At 35.2% G+C, this 17,366-nt stretch overlaps 1 protein-coding gene across 6 annotated transcripts in view; it reads left to right on the forward strand.

The window, feature by feature from the left end:
- Positions 1 to 17,366, forward strand: part of LOC126723926 (cellulose synthase A catalytic subunit 3 [UDP-forming]) — a 108,506-nt gene that overhangs the window by 57,884 nt on the left and 33,256 nt on the right. For 2 of the 6 annotated variants that reach the window (XM_050427945.1, XM_050427944.1), the window contains 6 exons: positions 11,650 to 11,775; positions 11,866 to 12,078; positions 12,279 to 12,543; positions 12,848 to 13,050; positions 13,794 to 14,144; positions 14,728 to 15,595. The exons of 2 other annotated variants lie outside the window; for them this stretch is intronic. In XM_050427945.1, the coding sequence (XP_050283902.1) occupies positions 11,650 to 11,775; positions 11,866 to 12,078; positions 12,279 to 12,543; positions 12,848 to 13,050; positions 13,794 to 14,144; positions 14,728 to 15,312 (1,743 nt within the window). In that variant the 3' untranslated portion in view covers positions 15,313 to 15,595. Of the gene's footprint in view, positions 1 to 11,649; positions 11,776 to 11,865; positions 12,079 to 12,278; positions 12,544 to 12,847; positions 13,051 to 13,793; positions 14,145 to 14,727; positions 15,596 to 17,366 lie in introns of those variants that run through there. 2 more of the 6 variants (XR_007654517.1, XM_050427943.1) reach the window with 2 other exon arrangements.

The raw sequence follows: 17,366 nt of genomic DNA on the forward strand, positions 1-17,366 counted from the left end.
CCTAAAACCATAAGTTTAGAGGATAAGACTAAAAACAAAAGTATGACAAAAGTATGTGTGTACTCCCCCTATCACTATGCACACTTCCCTTTGAACTTTTCTCCCCCTTACTGAATGCTCTCCCCCTTTTTGTCACGAATAGCTAAAGGCTCTCGTCCAACTTTCGTTGAATATCATCTAGCTGATTCTCCATAGTCTCGAGACGCATTTGGACATGGTTGTTTGTGGAGTAGAGAAGTGCCACAAGCTCATCAACGCGTTTCTGAATATGCTCAAGTACACTGCCGACTCTATCAGTATGAGGAGCAGTCTGTGCTTGCGGAATACTAGCCGGTGAAGCTTCAGGAACAGCACGTGATGTAGATGTGGTATGTGCAGGTGTCTCTGAGTCAGGGGCAGATGGAGTAACCGGAGAGATGTGAGCACTCCTTGGTAATTTAGAGGAGTGACTTCTGCTAGCTTGAAGAGTGAACAAGGAAATGGGACGTTGACGAGTCAACATTTTTCCATCTGTAGGAGGAATAATGCCTTCACGAAGAATGAGTTTCATGATGAGACTGCAAAATGGAATAACTCCTCGAGCTGCAGATCGACACGCGGTCTTCCTCAAGGTGTAGTAGATGTGAGCACATATATCAATGGGGGCTCTGATAACTTCAGTGTGGTCAGCTCAGGTGCAAACTTTGCGGTGCTGATGGATGTTCCTGCACTGGATACTTCATGATCGTATCCTAGGATTTGTAAAATTTCTCCAACTGCTGGATTTCGTTCATCGTAAGGAGTTATATTCACATTCTGAGGTCTGGTGATGCCGAGAAGATCTGCGATGGAGTCTGGGGTAACACTAAACTCTGTTCCTCTGACCCAGAAAATGAGTTCAGGTCCAAGATCAGTTGCATTGGAGAAGCATTCTTTGACCAGCTCATCCATTGGATCATCAAAGTTCCCGAACAAGTTTGCCCAATCTCGTTTCTCAAAGATTCGAGGGATGAAAGTGGTCCCTAAGGTGTTGAACTCTACCACCCGTTCCACTATAGTGGTTGACTTGTCAAACACGTTTGAGTAGACGTGTGAGTTAAGCGGAAGTCTGAACCTATCCTCATTGGGATCTTGAGATGCCTGAGATGATAGTCGAGTCCTTTTAGCAACTGGTGTTGCTGGTTCGTCAGCAACAATGTCTTTACCCCTGGAAGATCGCCGAGACATCTGCAAGAGAACAGGCCTACAGCAAAGAACCAAACAACAATACCACACAAGATAATTGTCAACAAGATTCAGTGTAAACAAAATTTCAATATATAAACACAAACTGAAGAAAGTGCAGACCCAACCAAACTTCCAACAATACAAAGAAGCACAAAATAACAAGTGCAGCAAAATGGTGATAGTGCACCAAGACATAGTTAGACAACACAACTGACAAAACTGTCAATGAGACAGGTTATCATGACCATGATATGCAAACAGATACAGCATTCGAACATTTAGAGCAGATAACATAAATCACTCCACCAGAGATATGAACAAGGGGAAAATATTTCAACATAAAGAAACCAATCATCCATACTAGAGCACATGGTTGAGAGACATACATTATGTTATCATAAAAACTCAGTAACCAATACCGAACACCAACATCAATACTTAAGCAAGTGAAATGAGTAAGTCAAATAGACACCAAATCCATTTAAGAAAAGATTTTCAGACTCAATAATAGGCAAATATCAGAACAATGAAAAACACATTGTGACCGCTCAGCATGAAAACAGGTGAGAACAATATCAAACAAGACACGCCATACCCATTACACAAAGAGAGAAGTATTTTGAACACAATATCAGTCCAAACGGTAACAAAAATATGCAGGAAAAAGGAAAATGAGATTGAGAAAGCAAAACCCATACCTTTTCTTGATGATTTGGATAAGAAATGAAGCACCAATGAGGTTTGAAAAATGGATTCACGAAGTGTTTGGAAGGAAGATAGTTTAGAGAGAAGATGAACAGTCACAAAAGTTCGAGGGAAAACTGAAAAGAGGTTTAAAAACTGCTCCTGTTTCTGCCAAACACGCGATTTTCGCGACTTGATTAAGTCGCCACACAGTCGTCAGATCAAGCCGCCAAAGCACTCAAGAACAAAAATTTGAAAATTTTTCTAAGTGTTTTTCGCGACTGGAAAGTCTACCCGCGAGTGAGTCACGCGCTGAGCCGCGAAAATCTCTGAGTGAACCTCGCGACTGGACCTTCCACTCGTGAACAAGTCGCCAAAAATGACCAGCGAAGATGCGACTGAGGCTCGCGACTTGACATACCCGCGACTGAGCCGCCAAAACAGGGCAAAACAGGATTTTTGAAATTTTCAGATTTTTCAAACAAAATACTTTCCAAAAACACCTAAAACACTCAAAAATCTTTTTGTGCTTGAATTAACAAAGATTGAGTATGTGAAAACACATTTCATCCAGTACAATCACACAAATGAATATGACATTTATTGAACATAAACTTGTGTGTTGCGTGTGGATATCAACAATGAGATAGTCCTTCGTCTAATGTGAAGCTTCAATGATCGATTCAACCAAGGCATACACAATTAGTACTAGATCATGTGACCTATCTCAATTATAGAAATATGTATATATGACCTCCCACAAAACTTGATAACATGACTTGGAGCTTTACATTTTACTCCACTTTTAATCATAACATTTGATCTTTTTGATCTTTTGAGGCAATCACCTCTCATTGTGAGAGTGATATTTGACATTTTACTTTAATGAACAAGCCTTTGGCTTTTTGAATAAACATTCACTTTAATATAAGGTCGCTTACCCTTTTTCCTAGTCGAATACTAGAATGTGCGACAGGCTTTTGCAGCTCAATATCTCTTTTCATTTGGAGATTTACATTTGGTGAGCTCTTTTTAGCAAAACAAAAATAAAGAGTGGGAAGATATATAGACACAAGTCTATGCATGTCTCAAGATCAACATAACCATTCACTAATCATTCATGACAAGTTTGAAGATCTATTTACAACAATAACATAGATTTCACGATTTTTCCCACAGTGATATAAGTGCATGAAAACAAGCAATGCTCGAAAATGCACAAAACCATTAGCACAAAGGTACAAGACAAAACAAGTTTTGAGACAAAACTCAACAATGTCAATCAAGCTTTTTGATTTTCTAATTTTTTTTTATGTGATTTTTGGATTTTTTGACACAAGAAACAAAAAGATTGATAAAACAAAATTAAAAATATTCACAAGTAGACAAGCAAACAACCAACATCAAAAACAGCAAGCAAACCAAACAAACATTGTCACAAAGCATAGGAAGTATTAATGCATGGACATGTTGTAATGCTTATGCATGAGTACCCTTTTTCACCCACACGTCACTTGCGTTTGGGGTGATTTCCTTATAAGATTGGGTACGGGAGTTAGGGCTTTCAAACCTTCGTGAGAAGCTTTCCAAGCAGTTGGTGAATGCATCAATCATCTTCATCACGTTCATCATTCCGGGATCTCCATTTTGATCTCTAGATTGATCACCTGCCCAAATTCTCCTATCATTTCTGGGTCCTCCTGACCTTTGAGGAGTTGCACTGTTCTTTGCTCTCAGCTTTTGGCAATTTGGTCGAGTATGCCCTTGAAGTCCGCAATAATGGCACACATAAGTTCCTCTAGGACCTCTATGTGGTCGTGGACGTGACTTGGCACGAGATTCAGACCTGCCCACAGACTGATTACGGGGATTTAGCATCCGTTGGTTCACCACATTCTTCTTCTCCTCCACCTCGAGCTTCTCACCAGTAAGGTCAGCTACAACTGGATCTTTGGCCTTTACAAACTTCACTTCTTTAGTGACATTTCCAGATGAACTACTTCCTCCGGTATATCCCAATCCGGATTTGTCCGAAAAGCTTTTTTGAGATGATAGAACATCATCTAGCTTCTTGGTGGTGACCCTCTCTATTTTAGCATTCGCTTGCACAACCTCATTCTCAAGAAATCTCACTTTTGTGTAAGCTTCGGACAACTCACCATTCAGTGTTTCTATCTCACATTTGGCCTCCCTATATCGAATTAGGAGACTTTTGTAGTCCTCCTCAGCCTTCTTCATTTTTCTCACAGCAGCCTTGGCCACCCTTGTGTACTCACCCGACTTCTCCAAGAGTGAGTTATAATTCTCTTGAAGATTTGCTGTGCTTTCATCTTCTTCAGCATCTGATTCTTCAACAATTCCTAGTGATTCATCATCACTATGTTCTCCAAGGTCTCGTACAAGCAGATTCAACTCATCTGAAGACTCAACATGAGCAATAGTCATAAAAGCCGAATAGTTCCCCTCTCCATCACAGCTCTCTTCAGATTCTGAGTCAGACGAATCCGAGTCACTCAAGGTCGTGGCATACACTTTACCTTTCGATTTCAGATAATTCGGACATTCCTTCTTAAAGTGTCCATGCCCGTTACATTCGAAACAAGTGACACCTTGTGTGGGTTGGGATTCTTTTCCATCTTTCTTTTTGAATTCCCTCTTCTCCCTTCCAGAACTTTGGAATTTTCTTTTATCATCAAATTTGCCATTATTTTTGAATTTCAAGAACTTTCTGAAATTTTTGACAAGGTATGCAACATCTTTGTCAACCACATCTTCTCCCGATGAGTCTTGATCTTCCACCTTCTCATTAATGGTCTTTAGAGCAAGAGATTTACTCTTCCGTTGATTGGGCAACGACATCTCATAAGTCTGCAGAGAACCAACCAGCTCCTGTACTTTGATGTCATCAAGGTCTTTGCTCTCTTCAATTGCTGTCACTTTAGCACGAAAACTTTCCGGCAATGATCGAAGGATCTTCCTTACAATCTTTGAGTCCTCCGTTTTCTCCGCCAAGTTGAACTTACTGACCACCACCTCATTTAGCTTCCCATAGAAAGAGTCAAAAGACTCATCCTCACTCATTTTGAGCTCCTCAAACCGAGTGGTCAGCATTTGCAACTTGGTGTCTTTCACTTTCTTCGTGCCTTCATAGGTGGTTTCCAAAATCTCCCATACTTCTTTGGCAACGGTAATATGAGAAATCCTGTGAAATTCATCTGGAGACACACCACAGAAAATAGCATTGAGTGCTTTATTGTTAGCATTAGATGCAGCAAGTGCTGCCTTATCCCATGTGGATTTGGCTGCCTCAGGTTTGGTCCAACCAATCTCAACAGCATCCCAAACGGATTCATCAATAGAACACAGAAAAGCTCTCATGCGAACCTTCCAAAAAGCATAATTACTACCATCAAAATATGGAGGTGCATTTAGGGATTGAGACCTATCCATCTCAAAAGGGAGTCAAGGATCACACAATGGTAATGAAACCAATAGCAGTGTACCTGCTCTGATACCAATTGAAAGTTCAAAAACGTGTACAAAACACTTTTGAACGTTTAGACCCCCAAAATACAACTTAACCAATTCAAGCAATATGTCAAACAACTAGTGTGTGGAAACTTAACATATGCTATAATATGAAATTGGTTAAAAACTATCTAAGTCATAACAAAATAAAATCCACAGCAGATAATAAAAAGGCAAAGATAGAGAGGAAGGAAGATGCAAACACAAAGACAACACGCGATGTGTTATCGAAGAGGAAACCGAATCCCTCGGCGTAAAACCTCTCCGCCGCCCTCCAAGCGGTAAACAATCCACTAGAAAATACAGTTGGGATACAAGGACAGCAATAGACCCTCCAAGCCTAATCTACCCAGTGCACCTAAGCCCTCCAAGCTTCTTGCTCCAACGAGGTTGCGCCGAACCTTTTTCTTTTCTAGCTTCCCGGATTCCGCTACTAGACCGTAGTATCAACCAATGAAGATTGGTTCCTTCCTAACTGCTTCCCAGAAATCCAAACAACTGTCTCTCAGTGATGATGATGGTGAGAACCAGGTTTGGTATAATGCCTCTCAAGGATTTGACAATGGAGAGGAAGAGAGTTGAGGAATTTGAAGAGACTCTAAGGTAGAGATTGTGGGTGAAACAATCTGGTTTTTTCTTTAGGGTTTCTCTCTCAAAATTCTCTCTGGAAGCTCTCTTTCAATCGTGGGTAAAAGGGGTATTTATACTGGAGTGGGAGAGGAATGTGAAACGTCAGGTTTTACAAAACAGGGGTGGCTCGCGGCTTGACCTCGCGGCTTGACTAAGTCGCGAGATCCTGTCGCGAGTTAACCGTATGGCCAGTTGTCCTGTTTTGTCCTGTAGTGCTCCAGCTAGCATGACTGTTCATCTTCCAGCATGCTTGGCACGTGTGCTGCTTCTGGCGGCTTGCAGCCGCGAGTCACCCGCGAGTCCCAGCCGCGAGTCTCTGTTTTCTTGCACACTCTTGAGCAATCTTCACTCTATCTCACTCACTACCCTTACAACAAACCCACCTAAATACAGGGTTACTAAATGCTGAATTACAAGCAAATTTGGCACGGAATAAAGCCAATTAGATGGTTGAATAAATTCAACCTTACACTTATTTTAACCTTAAAGTTTCTTAAGCCTAGCAAAGTAGAAACTAAATGAGATGAGAGGAGCTAATTGCTGAACAGTCAAAACTTATTGTTTACCCTGATGAATATAAAAGTAATCACTGATAAACGAAGATATGTTAGCCTATATATAAAGAACAATTAATTGATCAATAATATCAAACATATTTCAGTTCTTTAATCACCTCTGCCAAATCCACCCCCTCCCTACCACCACCACCCCCCCCCCCACCCCCCCAAACCAAAAAAAGAAAAAGAAAAAAAAGAGAGAGAACCTCGATCACAAAGATGTCCGTGTATCTGCAATAGGCAGTAACATTTAATTAACAGTAACCCTTAAGACCATCAAAAGACTTCCTATATTTTGTGATCATAACTTAAACTACCTTTCACTTTAACCCACATGAAAAGGACAACACTATTTTGTTGCAATCCAATGCCCATGTTTGTGTTCACTGTTATATCACATATCCGTTCATTGAAGGTCACTATGTTGAATACATCATAGCCATGTTAAAGTATTGACTTCATGTTTGAGTCATGTGACAAACATTTAGCATTTACCATGTCATACACTTATTTTATTCTTGAAAGCAAAAGTTCTTGATAATGATCTTACAGTATTACACTGCATTGAATTCTAATACATTACATAAAAATAATTATTATATAATCAGGCATAGATAGCAAAAATAAAATTCTGACAATATAAAAATGTTGATGTCTAACTACATGATTATTATATAATCATTATTAGATATTAATTAGGCCTCAATCATATATTTTTATTAATTAGACACAGATAGCAAAAATAGCAACATGTCACAATACATATATCTTAATAAATTGTATCAAAAATCTGATCTTAATGTTGATTGGAGTTTATTTTTTGTTGGCTGTGTTATGGGATGTAGCAATTCTTATATTTCAGTTTGGGAAGTTTTTTAGTTTAAAGTTTTCTTGATGTTAAATACCATCTTGGATCTATGAATGATTTAGTTTTGTTTTTTTAAAAAAGGTTACTTGCTGATAAGTTAATTAAGAGTTGCAGTGTGTAGAAGGATTCACATTTCTAAGATATTTCTAAAGGCATTTTTTTTAACTATTTTCTTTGTCTTTGCCCATTAAACAATAAGCTAGATCAAGAGTTGCACTTAACAAGTGTAAAAAAAAAAAAAGAAGAAGGATCAAGAGCTACATATTGAGAAATTGATTCTTTCTATCTTTGATCTTAAAAACAAAAGAATCAGATTCAATGCTAGTTGCATTAACAAATTCTATTATTTTATATGGATTGTAAATTATATAAAATGTCTTTTTTAATGAATGTTTTATAAATTATTATTTATATTAGTTAAAAATATTGTTGATTGATGATTGTGAAAGGGGCTTTTTACAATCTAAAAGCGGCCTACCTTTGCAAGTAGAAAATTTGAATGGAAAAACATTTGTTTTTCAAATATAATTAAATGAATATAATCTCAAGTTTAGATGGGAATTCTACATATTTAAGAAAGTTTTTGACTCTGTTATAGAAACTGACAAAAAAATTTAGCTTGAGAAGTGCATATTTTTTGAATATAGCAAAATTACAAATTTGATATCTAATTTCTGCATGTCGTAATACATTTCTCAACGTGTTTTATTGCCAAGCTTATATTAGTGGTACTTCAAATGAATGTAAGAACAACATAGGAAAAAGATACAAAAAGTACTTTAAAGTTGTCTTTCAATTTATTGGAAATTGATATTTTAGCATTTATTGGATATTTGAGGATGTAAAGGATTGAAATCCTAATTTTTATTTTAATTTTAGTTTGATTTATATTTTCATTTTCGTAATTTAATGCTTTATATCAAGGATAGGAATCCTAATGTGAAATTAAAGATGAAGAAACAAAGAATTGTTTAAATCTTCGTACACAATAGCTTTCCTGCACTTTGCACGGGCTAGCGACTAATCTATATATTACTAAAATCTGAAACGTGGCATTTATTGCTGCTAAACTCCTGTTGCGCCACCTCATCGCCACGTCATTTGCCAAATAATTATTATTTATTCCTTTTTTTTTTACAAAAAAAAATATAAATAGATTATTGATTTTACATATTCATCTTTGTCGGTTTTAACATCTATATATATTTCTTTTTTATTTCCAATTTTCCTATAATTTTTTTTACATTCACTTATTTTTTCAAATATTTACACTTTCTTCAACTTTTCTTCTTCCCTCACCTTTTCATCTCCCCACTACCCTCTACTTTAATATTGCTATTCATCTTTCCTTTCATCTTCCTTTATTTGTCTCTTCTTATCCCTTCCCTCCTACTATAAATTTGTCACTCTTTTGCATTTTTTGTATAGTTTTCTCTCACAAAAAGGTTCTCTCTCTCTCTCTCTCTCTTTCTCTCTCTCTCTCAATGTTTTGGTGGATTTTTATTTTTTATTGCATCTCAGCTTTAGTTTGATAAATTTTTGTGTTTTTAAGAATTCTAATTTAGGTTGATACGATTTAGTTTTGTAATTTATGTTATTATTATTATTATTATTATTATTATTATTATTATTATTATTCTCTTTGATTGTTAAATTTTATCCAATTACATAATAAAAATTAAAGATAGTAGATAAAAATAAAATAGTATTCCATTACATAGCATAATTTGGATAATTTAGTGTTTATTGTTATATCTTTTAATTTTTCTTATTTGTTTCTTCTCTTCTATTTTACTCAATATTGAAATTCAACCACATCCTCTTTATCATTAAATTATTTATATTTTCTCTCTCTTTTTGTTTTAAAAAATGAAAACTGTAATATTTTACTTAAATTCAAATAAAAGAAAATTGTGCTCATCAAATTGTACTACTTTTTTTTTTTTTTTAACATTTATACTTTCTCCAACCTTTCTCCTTTTCTTTACCTTTTCATCTCTCCAAACATTCTACCTTGATATCACTCTTCCTCTTTCCTTTTATCTTCCTTTATTTATTTTTTTTCTTTTTATTATCACCCTCTTAGTACAAATTTGTTATTCACTCTTCCATTCTTTACATAATTTTCTCTCACAAAAAAGTGGTTATTTTCCACTCTTTCTCCCTCAATTTTTTGGTGGATTTTTATTTTTAATTTTCTTGCATCTCTATTTTAGCTTGATAAAGTTTTGTATTCTTTAGAACTCTATTTTGGTTGATGGGATTTAGTTTTGTGTTTTAAGTTTTTATTTTATTTTTTTATGACTTTGATTGTTAAATATTATCATATTGCATTATAAATAATTAAAAATAGTATATAAGAATGTACTATTATTATATTACATAGAATTATTTGGATAAGTTAGTGTTTATTTTTATGTATTTTATTTTTATTTTTTTCTCATATAATTTTATTTAACATTTAAATTCAGCCACATCCCCCATATATATCATTAAATTATTTATATTTTCACTCATTTTTTTTAAAAAATTTAAAAAATAATATTTTGCCTAAGTTAAATAAATAAAATTGTCCACATTAAGTGGAGTAATGCTAGGGAAACACTTATTCTCACACCCAATGCATCAAAGGAAGGAAAAAAAAAAGGTTAGAAACACTAAATTAAAAAAAAAAACTAATAATTCTTATTTAATGTTATAGAATCATCATCAAAATTTGGAAAATGATAGGTTGCCAATGGAGAGAGAGAGAGAGAGAGAGAGATGGTATAGAAAAAAAACCAATACAAAGTAATAAAGAGTAGATAAAGAAAAAAAACCAAACGTCAATTAGTAATTGTTGATTGGAAAACATTAAAAACTTTACACTGTAATAACATAAACCATTAAATTCACTTAAAAAATTAAATCAACCAGACCTTTCACGTCTTGGCTTAATCTACGAAGATATCTGGTGTTTGGCTGCAGGGTTCAGGTCCATCTCTTATAATTGTATTAGGCGTAGTGCTAATGGTGTTGCTCATTCTTTGGCTAGGTTTGCTAGATTAATTGACAATGAAATTGTTTGGCTGGAGGAGGATCCTCCACCTGCTGTGGATGCTTTGTATTTGGATTCTTCTTTTCTTAATTAATGATATTGGTTCCGGTTTCAAAAAAAAAAATTAAATCAACAATCAACAATTAAATACAATCATAGTACTAAATTTAAATTTAAAACTAATCAAACTCTAACTATGGAAACCATATTAATCATAACTAAAAAAGAGATGTTCTCTGATAGTAATAGAAATTACATAAGAAATAAAGTTAGAAAATTTAAAAATCCATTTTTTGACATTTCATTTAACCTTATTTATTATATATATATATATATATATATATATATATATATATATAATTTTCATACACTATTACTTTTGAAAATCTAATGAATAATGCTACATTTTATTTATCGTTTTTGTTATGCAAATCATCCGTTAGTAAATATATGATAATGGTAAGAAGCGCTACAAGTGAGATCACTAAAAAAAATATATAAAATTAATTAGTCACTATCATTATGGAGTAATAGTCTATAATTTTACGCACCCAAAAAAATGGAATATATAAAGTTTTCTTAAAGGTATGTGTAAAGATTCACTATATTTATGTGTGTATGAAGGTAAAAAAAGGTATATTTAAAGTTTTTATTAACTTAAAAACTAATGGTTAATAACTAAAATTATAGTATTAATAAAATATTTAATGAGACTATCCTAAAAAAATTATTACGCGCAACGCACGGGTATGCGACTAGTATTGTTTTAAAGCTAAACATTGCAAGTTACTTGTTAATATGTAAATTTTGGTCCCAAGGGGAGTGGGGAGGGGAGGTTCAAACAAGTGACCTTTGCTTCATGAGGCGTGGTTCCTAGCTGATTGTACTACTCCTTGTGGTTAAAACTGTCAGCCTACTGCTTGTTGGAATTCAGTTATGGTTTGAATGTGTTTCTTATTTGATGCAACTTTTCCTTGAAGTTCATAGAACAAACTACTTAGATTTTTTCCTTGAAGTACCAATCTCTTCCCCACACCCATCTTTTTTCCAATTACGGTGTAAAGTGGAGTCAAGTGTATCTTCTATCTTGCAGGAGTATCATTTACTTAGTAAGATTTTGTCTATTTCATTATGTGCAGGTTTTCTTGGGCCAAAGTGGAGGGCTTGATGCTGAGGGTAATGAGCTTCCACGTTTAGTTTATGTTTCTCGTGAAAAGCGTCCAGGTTTTCAACATCACAAGAAGGCTGGTGCTATGAATGCACTTGTGAGTAGTTAAAAATATGAATTCCGGAGTTTTTGCATTCTCTTTATGCCTACATTTATCTTACCTCTAGTGTTCAATACTCACTTTCAGGTTCGAGTATCAGCAGTGCTTACCAATGGACCTTTCTTGTTGAATCTTGATTGTGATCACTACATAAACAACAGCAAGGCCTTGAGAGAAGCTATGTGTTTCCTAATGGATCCCAACCTTGGAAAACATGTTTGTTACGTTCAGTTTCCACAGAGGTTTGATGGTATTGATAGGAATGATCGATATGCCAACCGAAATACTGTCTTCTTTGATGTAAGTCTTACATCCTCCAATTTAAGCGATGGATTCTTTTGTGTCCATCTGATGTTATTGAATGGTTTTAATTGTGTTCACTTGTGTGATGTGTCTGATGTCCTTGTGATTGGACAAAACATTTGATATTTGTTTAAAATTATTTGCTATCTTTTTGCTAAACATCTTTTTGATAATATACTTATCATCTTAAATTTCAGATCAACTTGAGAGGTCTGGATGGCATTCAAGGCCCTGTTTATGTGGGTACTGGATGCGTCTTCAATAGAACAGCTTTATATGGTTATGAGCCACCTCTCAAACCTAAGCATAAGAAAGCTGGATTTTTATCTTCGCTTTGTGGTGGGTCAAGAAAGAAGGGTTCAAAATCTAGTAAAGAGGGTTCAGACAAGAAGAAATCTAGCAAGAATGTAGACCCCGCTGTGCCTATTTTCAGTCTAGAGGATATAGAAGAGGGTGTGGAAGGTAAATTGCTTGAATATTATTTCTTTATTGTTTTGGGTATTTTTTTTTTAAATAAATTATAAACCAATCAAGATCCTTCCATGTCATCTTGAATTTATTGACAATGTAATAAATTCCTCATTTACTTGTTTAAAAGGAGAGAATGATTGCTTCTTATTGAGTGGTAAACCTTAATACATAAACAAGATCTAAAATCAACTTTGTCATTCATGAAACTATATTTGTACAATATCAACGGCATCTTATAACTCTCGTAATTTTTTTAGATATGATTCTAACATTTTCTTACTCTTTTTAAATTCAGGTGCTGGATTTGACGATGAAAAGTCACTACTCATGTCCCAAATGAGCCTGGAGAAAAGGTTTGGTCAGTCTGCTGTTTTTGTTGCGTCTACACTTATGGAGAATGGTGGTGTTCCACAATCTGCAACACCAGAAACTCTTCTTAAAGAGGCTATTCATGTCATCAGCTGTGATTATGAGGACAAATCAGAATGGGGAACTGAGGTATGATGTATTCTTATTTATTTCTTTAACTTTGTTATTAGTCTTTTGACTTACCAAGATGTACTTTAAGCAGAATATGCCTCTGGCTTTAGAGATTTGCAACATTTTTGTATGTGTCTGAAAGGAATAGGAACAATACCTACTTTTGTAAAATACTGTTATACATACTTTTAATATCGTGATATGATTAGATGCCTAGAAAAAGGAGAAAAATAAACCAGACCCTTAGTTTTTGTAGTATAGGCAACTACAAGTTATTGGCAATTAAAATTTGGTATGCAGTTTCTTCCCTAAACTTTGAGTAAGGTACAAGGTTACTTATTTAAAGATTGGTGCACACCACACAATGAATTTGTCCACATCTATAAGAACTCCTTGTTGCTTGCCACATCATATCAGCTAATAAGAAACATCCACCACCAAGGCACTCCCAACCAGGACCAGGTTTTTCTTTTTAAATGAAATTTGAAAGCTGATAAAAGTTTGTTACACTAAAACTTTTTCTTTCCTCCTTCAATCCTCTCTCTTACCTACCTTGAAATTTCTCAGCATTTCTGCACTGGTATTGGTTTCCTCTAGTAACCATCTATTAATTGACAAACAAGACATCGTGGCTTATAGAGTGCATTTCTATGTGTACAGTCTTCCCATTTCTGCACATGGTGGATCGGGTTTTGGATAATTTTTGTAAATTTCTGTTTTATTTCATTTTCTCTAATCAATATTTGTGTCTTGAACTGCAGATTGGATGGATTTATGGCTCTGTTACTGAAGATATTCTGACAGGATTTAAGATGCATGCTCGTGGTTGGCGGTCAATATACTGCATGCCCAAGCGCCCAGCCTTTAAAGGGTCTGCTCCTATTAATCTGTCAGATCGTTTGAACCAAGTGCTTCGATGGGCTTTAGGTTCTGTGGAAATTCTTCTCAGTAGACATTGCCCTATCTGGTACGGTTATAATGGCAGGCTTAAATGGCTCGAGAGGTTCGCATATATCAACACCACCATCTATCCAATCACTGCTCTTCCTCTTCTTATGTATTGTACTTTGCCGGCTGTCTGTCTACTTACAAACAAGTTCATTATTCCACAGGTGTGTTATATAACCAAACTCATTTTCTGTACAATACTTGTCATTATTATCTTAACAGGGCACCTTTTTTTTAATAATCTTTTCCCTATCATCACCCTCTGCAATCCCTGCATCCTACAAGAGCTTACAGTGTTTTGTTATTTGGGGAGTTGTTTGTGATTTTGCTTCAAAATATGAAATGGTGAACAGATAAAAATTCACTATAATGAATTAACATTTCATAAATACCCTGGCATGGCATCCATTAATTAAGAATAGTAGGATTTACTGGAATTACAGTATATATTGGAAAGGAACGCATGCTTCTTGCTAGTTTTTGTTTTCAAAATAAAAGGGTTTGGAGGGGAATGAGCAAGGCAAAGTCGGTAAAAACACCATTGACACCTCTCTTGTTGTGAAAAAGAGATAAAAGATGGAAATATAAAAACTGTTCTGTATTTTCTTGTGCTTGGGGGAAACTTTCTCCATGAGAGAAGAAGAAAAAAAATTACTTGTTCCTGTTTGTGTATACTATGAATATTGTCTCAAAATGCTGGTCTTTAGTATCTGCTAAATTTTTTTGCTTGGCTTATTCCACTTGCAGATCAGTAACATTGCAAGTATATGGTTTATATCACTCTTTCTTTCCATCTTTGCTACCGGTATCCTAGAGATGAGGTGGAGTGGTGTTGGAATTGATGAGTGGTGGAGAAATGAGCAGTTTTGGGTTATTGGTGGTGTTTCAGCCCATCTCTTTGCCGTTTTCCAAGGTTTGCTTAAAGTACTTGCTGGTATTGACACCAACTTCACAGTTACATCCAAGGCATCAGATGAAGATGGAGACTTCGCTGAATTGTACTTGTTCAAGTGGACAACCCTTCTCATCCCACCAACAACTCTCCTTATCATAAACTTGGTTGGAGTCGTTGCAGGGATTTCCTATGCCATCAACAGCGGTTACCAATCATGGGGTCCTCTCTTTGGGAAGCTCTTCTTTGCCTTTTGGGTGATTGTCCATCTGTATCCCTTCCTTAAAGGTTTGATGGGTCGCCAGAACCGGACACCCACCATTGTTGTCGTCTGGTCAATTCTCCTTGCTTCAATTTTCTCATTGTTATGGGTGCGAGTAGATCCATTTACCACTAGAGTTACCGGTCCAGATGTTACGCAGTGTGGAATCAACTGCTAGAGGGAAAATAACACAACTTGAAGACTGAAAATTCTTTTTTTAAGTTATTGTCCTTGCCAAGTTTCAGAGGTAAGGAGATATGTATGTGTCTCATATTTTGGCTTTATGTCTTTGAGCTTGTTTGTCTATGTGAAGTTTACATTATGTGTAGATGATAGGTGGCAAAGAAAATTATTTTGTTGTTACAGCAGTGATTTTTATGTATTATTTTAGTATATTCTAAAAAAAATCGGACAATGCTTCTGGAACCGATTAATTATTCATTATATATTCCACAAGTTTATGTGCAACCCATCACCCACAGTATCTTTTTGTTTGATACTTGAGAGAGTATTTTCAAAGCCTTGATATGTGCAGTGTTATTTAATGGCCAAAACAAAGTGGTTCGTAGCTCCTTATATTATGCACAATCTTTCCAACACCAAGCAAAGGGTGAATTGACAAACTCTAATGAGAATACTTTTATGGAAAGGTTATTACTCATTGGCAAGTTCCAAGTTCCACCTTGCCTCTGTAAAATGAAAAACTTTATCCTGTACTTGTGGGGTCCGTCCTCTTGTGAGGAAGAGGTAACATACATTGGCAAGTTCCAAGTTCCAACTTGCCTATGTAAAACGTAAAACTTTATCCTGTACTTGTGGGGTCCGTTCTCTTGTGAGGGAGAGGTAACATACAACGGAAACAGGATATAACTTCTCCGGTAAAATATAATATTATTACATGGTTAAAATAATGAGTTAACAATGGACAAGAAGTTTGAATAAAATCTATACCCAGATTGCTTGCTTGAAGGCACATATATGTTTGAGCCAATATGCAGCATGCTACATTTACCTTTGGGTCATTCCACGCAATTCAGGATTGGGTGAGTTATTACAATTAGGACTCTTTATAATTGTTAATATGATTAATATTTACCGAATGAACACTCGATTTGGAATTCAGTACATGTTTGTGCATGACTTTCCTTATTCAAGGTCCAATTACTGTTTATTAGTTCCCTTTCATGAGTCCTGGTGTTCGAAGTACACAAACCATATGGCCTTAAAATCCAGGAACTATATTTTTAAAAAATTAAAATTTATTTGAGCTAAAAAGGGGTCCAAAGGACCAAACTTCGTGGACATTTCAAAAGAAAAAACCCCTCCTATATTACATAATCCTATTCAAACACTGTTATCATCAACGAGTTGTGGTTTTTTTTTTTTTTTTTGGGATGAAAATTAAGTTATGAAAAATTTTAAGACCACATAAAATAGTATGGGCGTGGCTTCTGTCTAGTACCTCCAGTACATTGGATCAGCTGCGATCATGACACGTGTCCAAAAATGGATACGTGTCATGCTCGTAACAGGTCTAGTGTCATAGGACACTGGATAGAAGTCATACACCATAATTGATCACGTAATAGGTGAAGAAAAAATTGTAGGTTCATATAAAAGTGATAAACAATCAGTCACAATTTAACACGTAAGATAATTGTGGCAAAAATTATGGCAGTTTATGTGCAGTAGAATTACTCTTTTTTTTTTTTTTTTTTTTTTTTTGGGAGAATAAATGGCAGGTGTAGTAGAAAGTGCATGGATAAAATGATAAAGAATTTTTTTTAATCTCACAGAATCCACAGTTGAGTAAATGGATTTTAGGATGTCTCTTTGTTAATAAAAGTTTCTCATAAAGAATTAAAGAATCACAACTTAACGAGGAGCTATATAGCTTTCGGATTTGGGAGGCATCCATTTTAAAAAGATATAAACGTACTCTTGTTCAAGGATGGCAAAAAAATTGAAAAAAGAAAATAAAAAACTGAAAGGCAAGGTGCTCTATAACTAGAAGACAAATCATCTACAAAAGTTGGGGATTACAAGAGTTTCAGTAATCCAAATACAAGCTTTTCCTCAATAGTGGAGCTACTCATTTTCACACATCAAACCTATAGTTTACTATTGAGTCTTTTGGCTAAATATTGCAAAAAAGTGAGTTTATTTGTGATATGAAAACTGTTGGAAGTTGTCAAGGGTTCTTTTTACCTTTCTTGTACCTCAGACATGCAT

This window comes from Quercus robur, chromosome 4 (genome assembly GCF_932294415.1).
Source record: "Quercus robur chromosome 4, dhQueRobu3.1, whole genome shotgun sequence".
Classification (NCBI taxonomy): Eukaryota; Viridiplantae; Streptophyta; class Magnoliopsida; order Fagales; family Fagaceae; genus Quercus; species Quercus robur.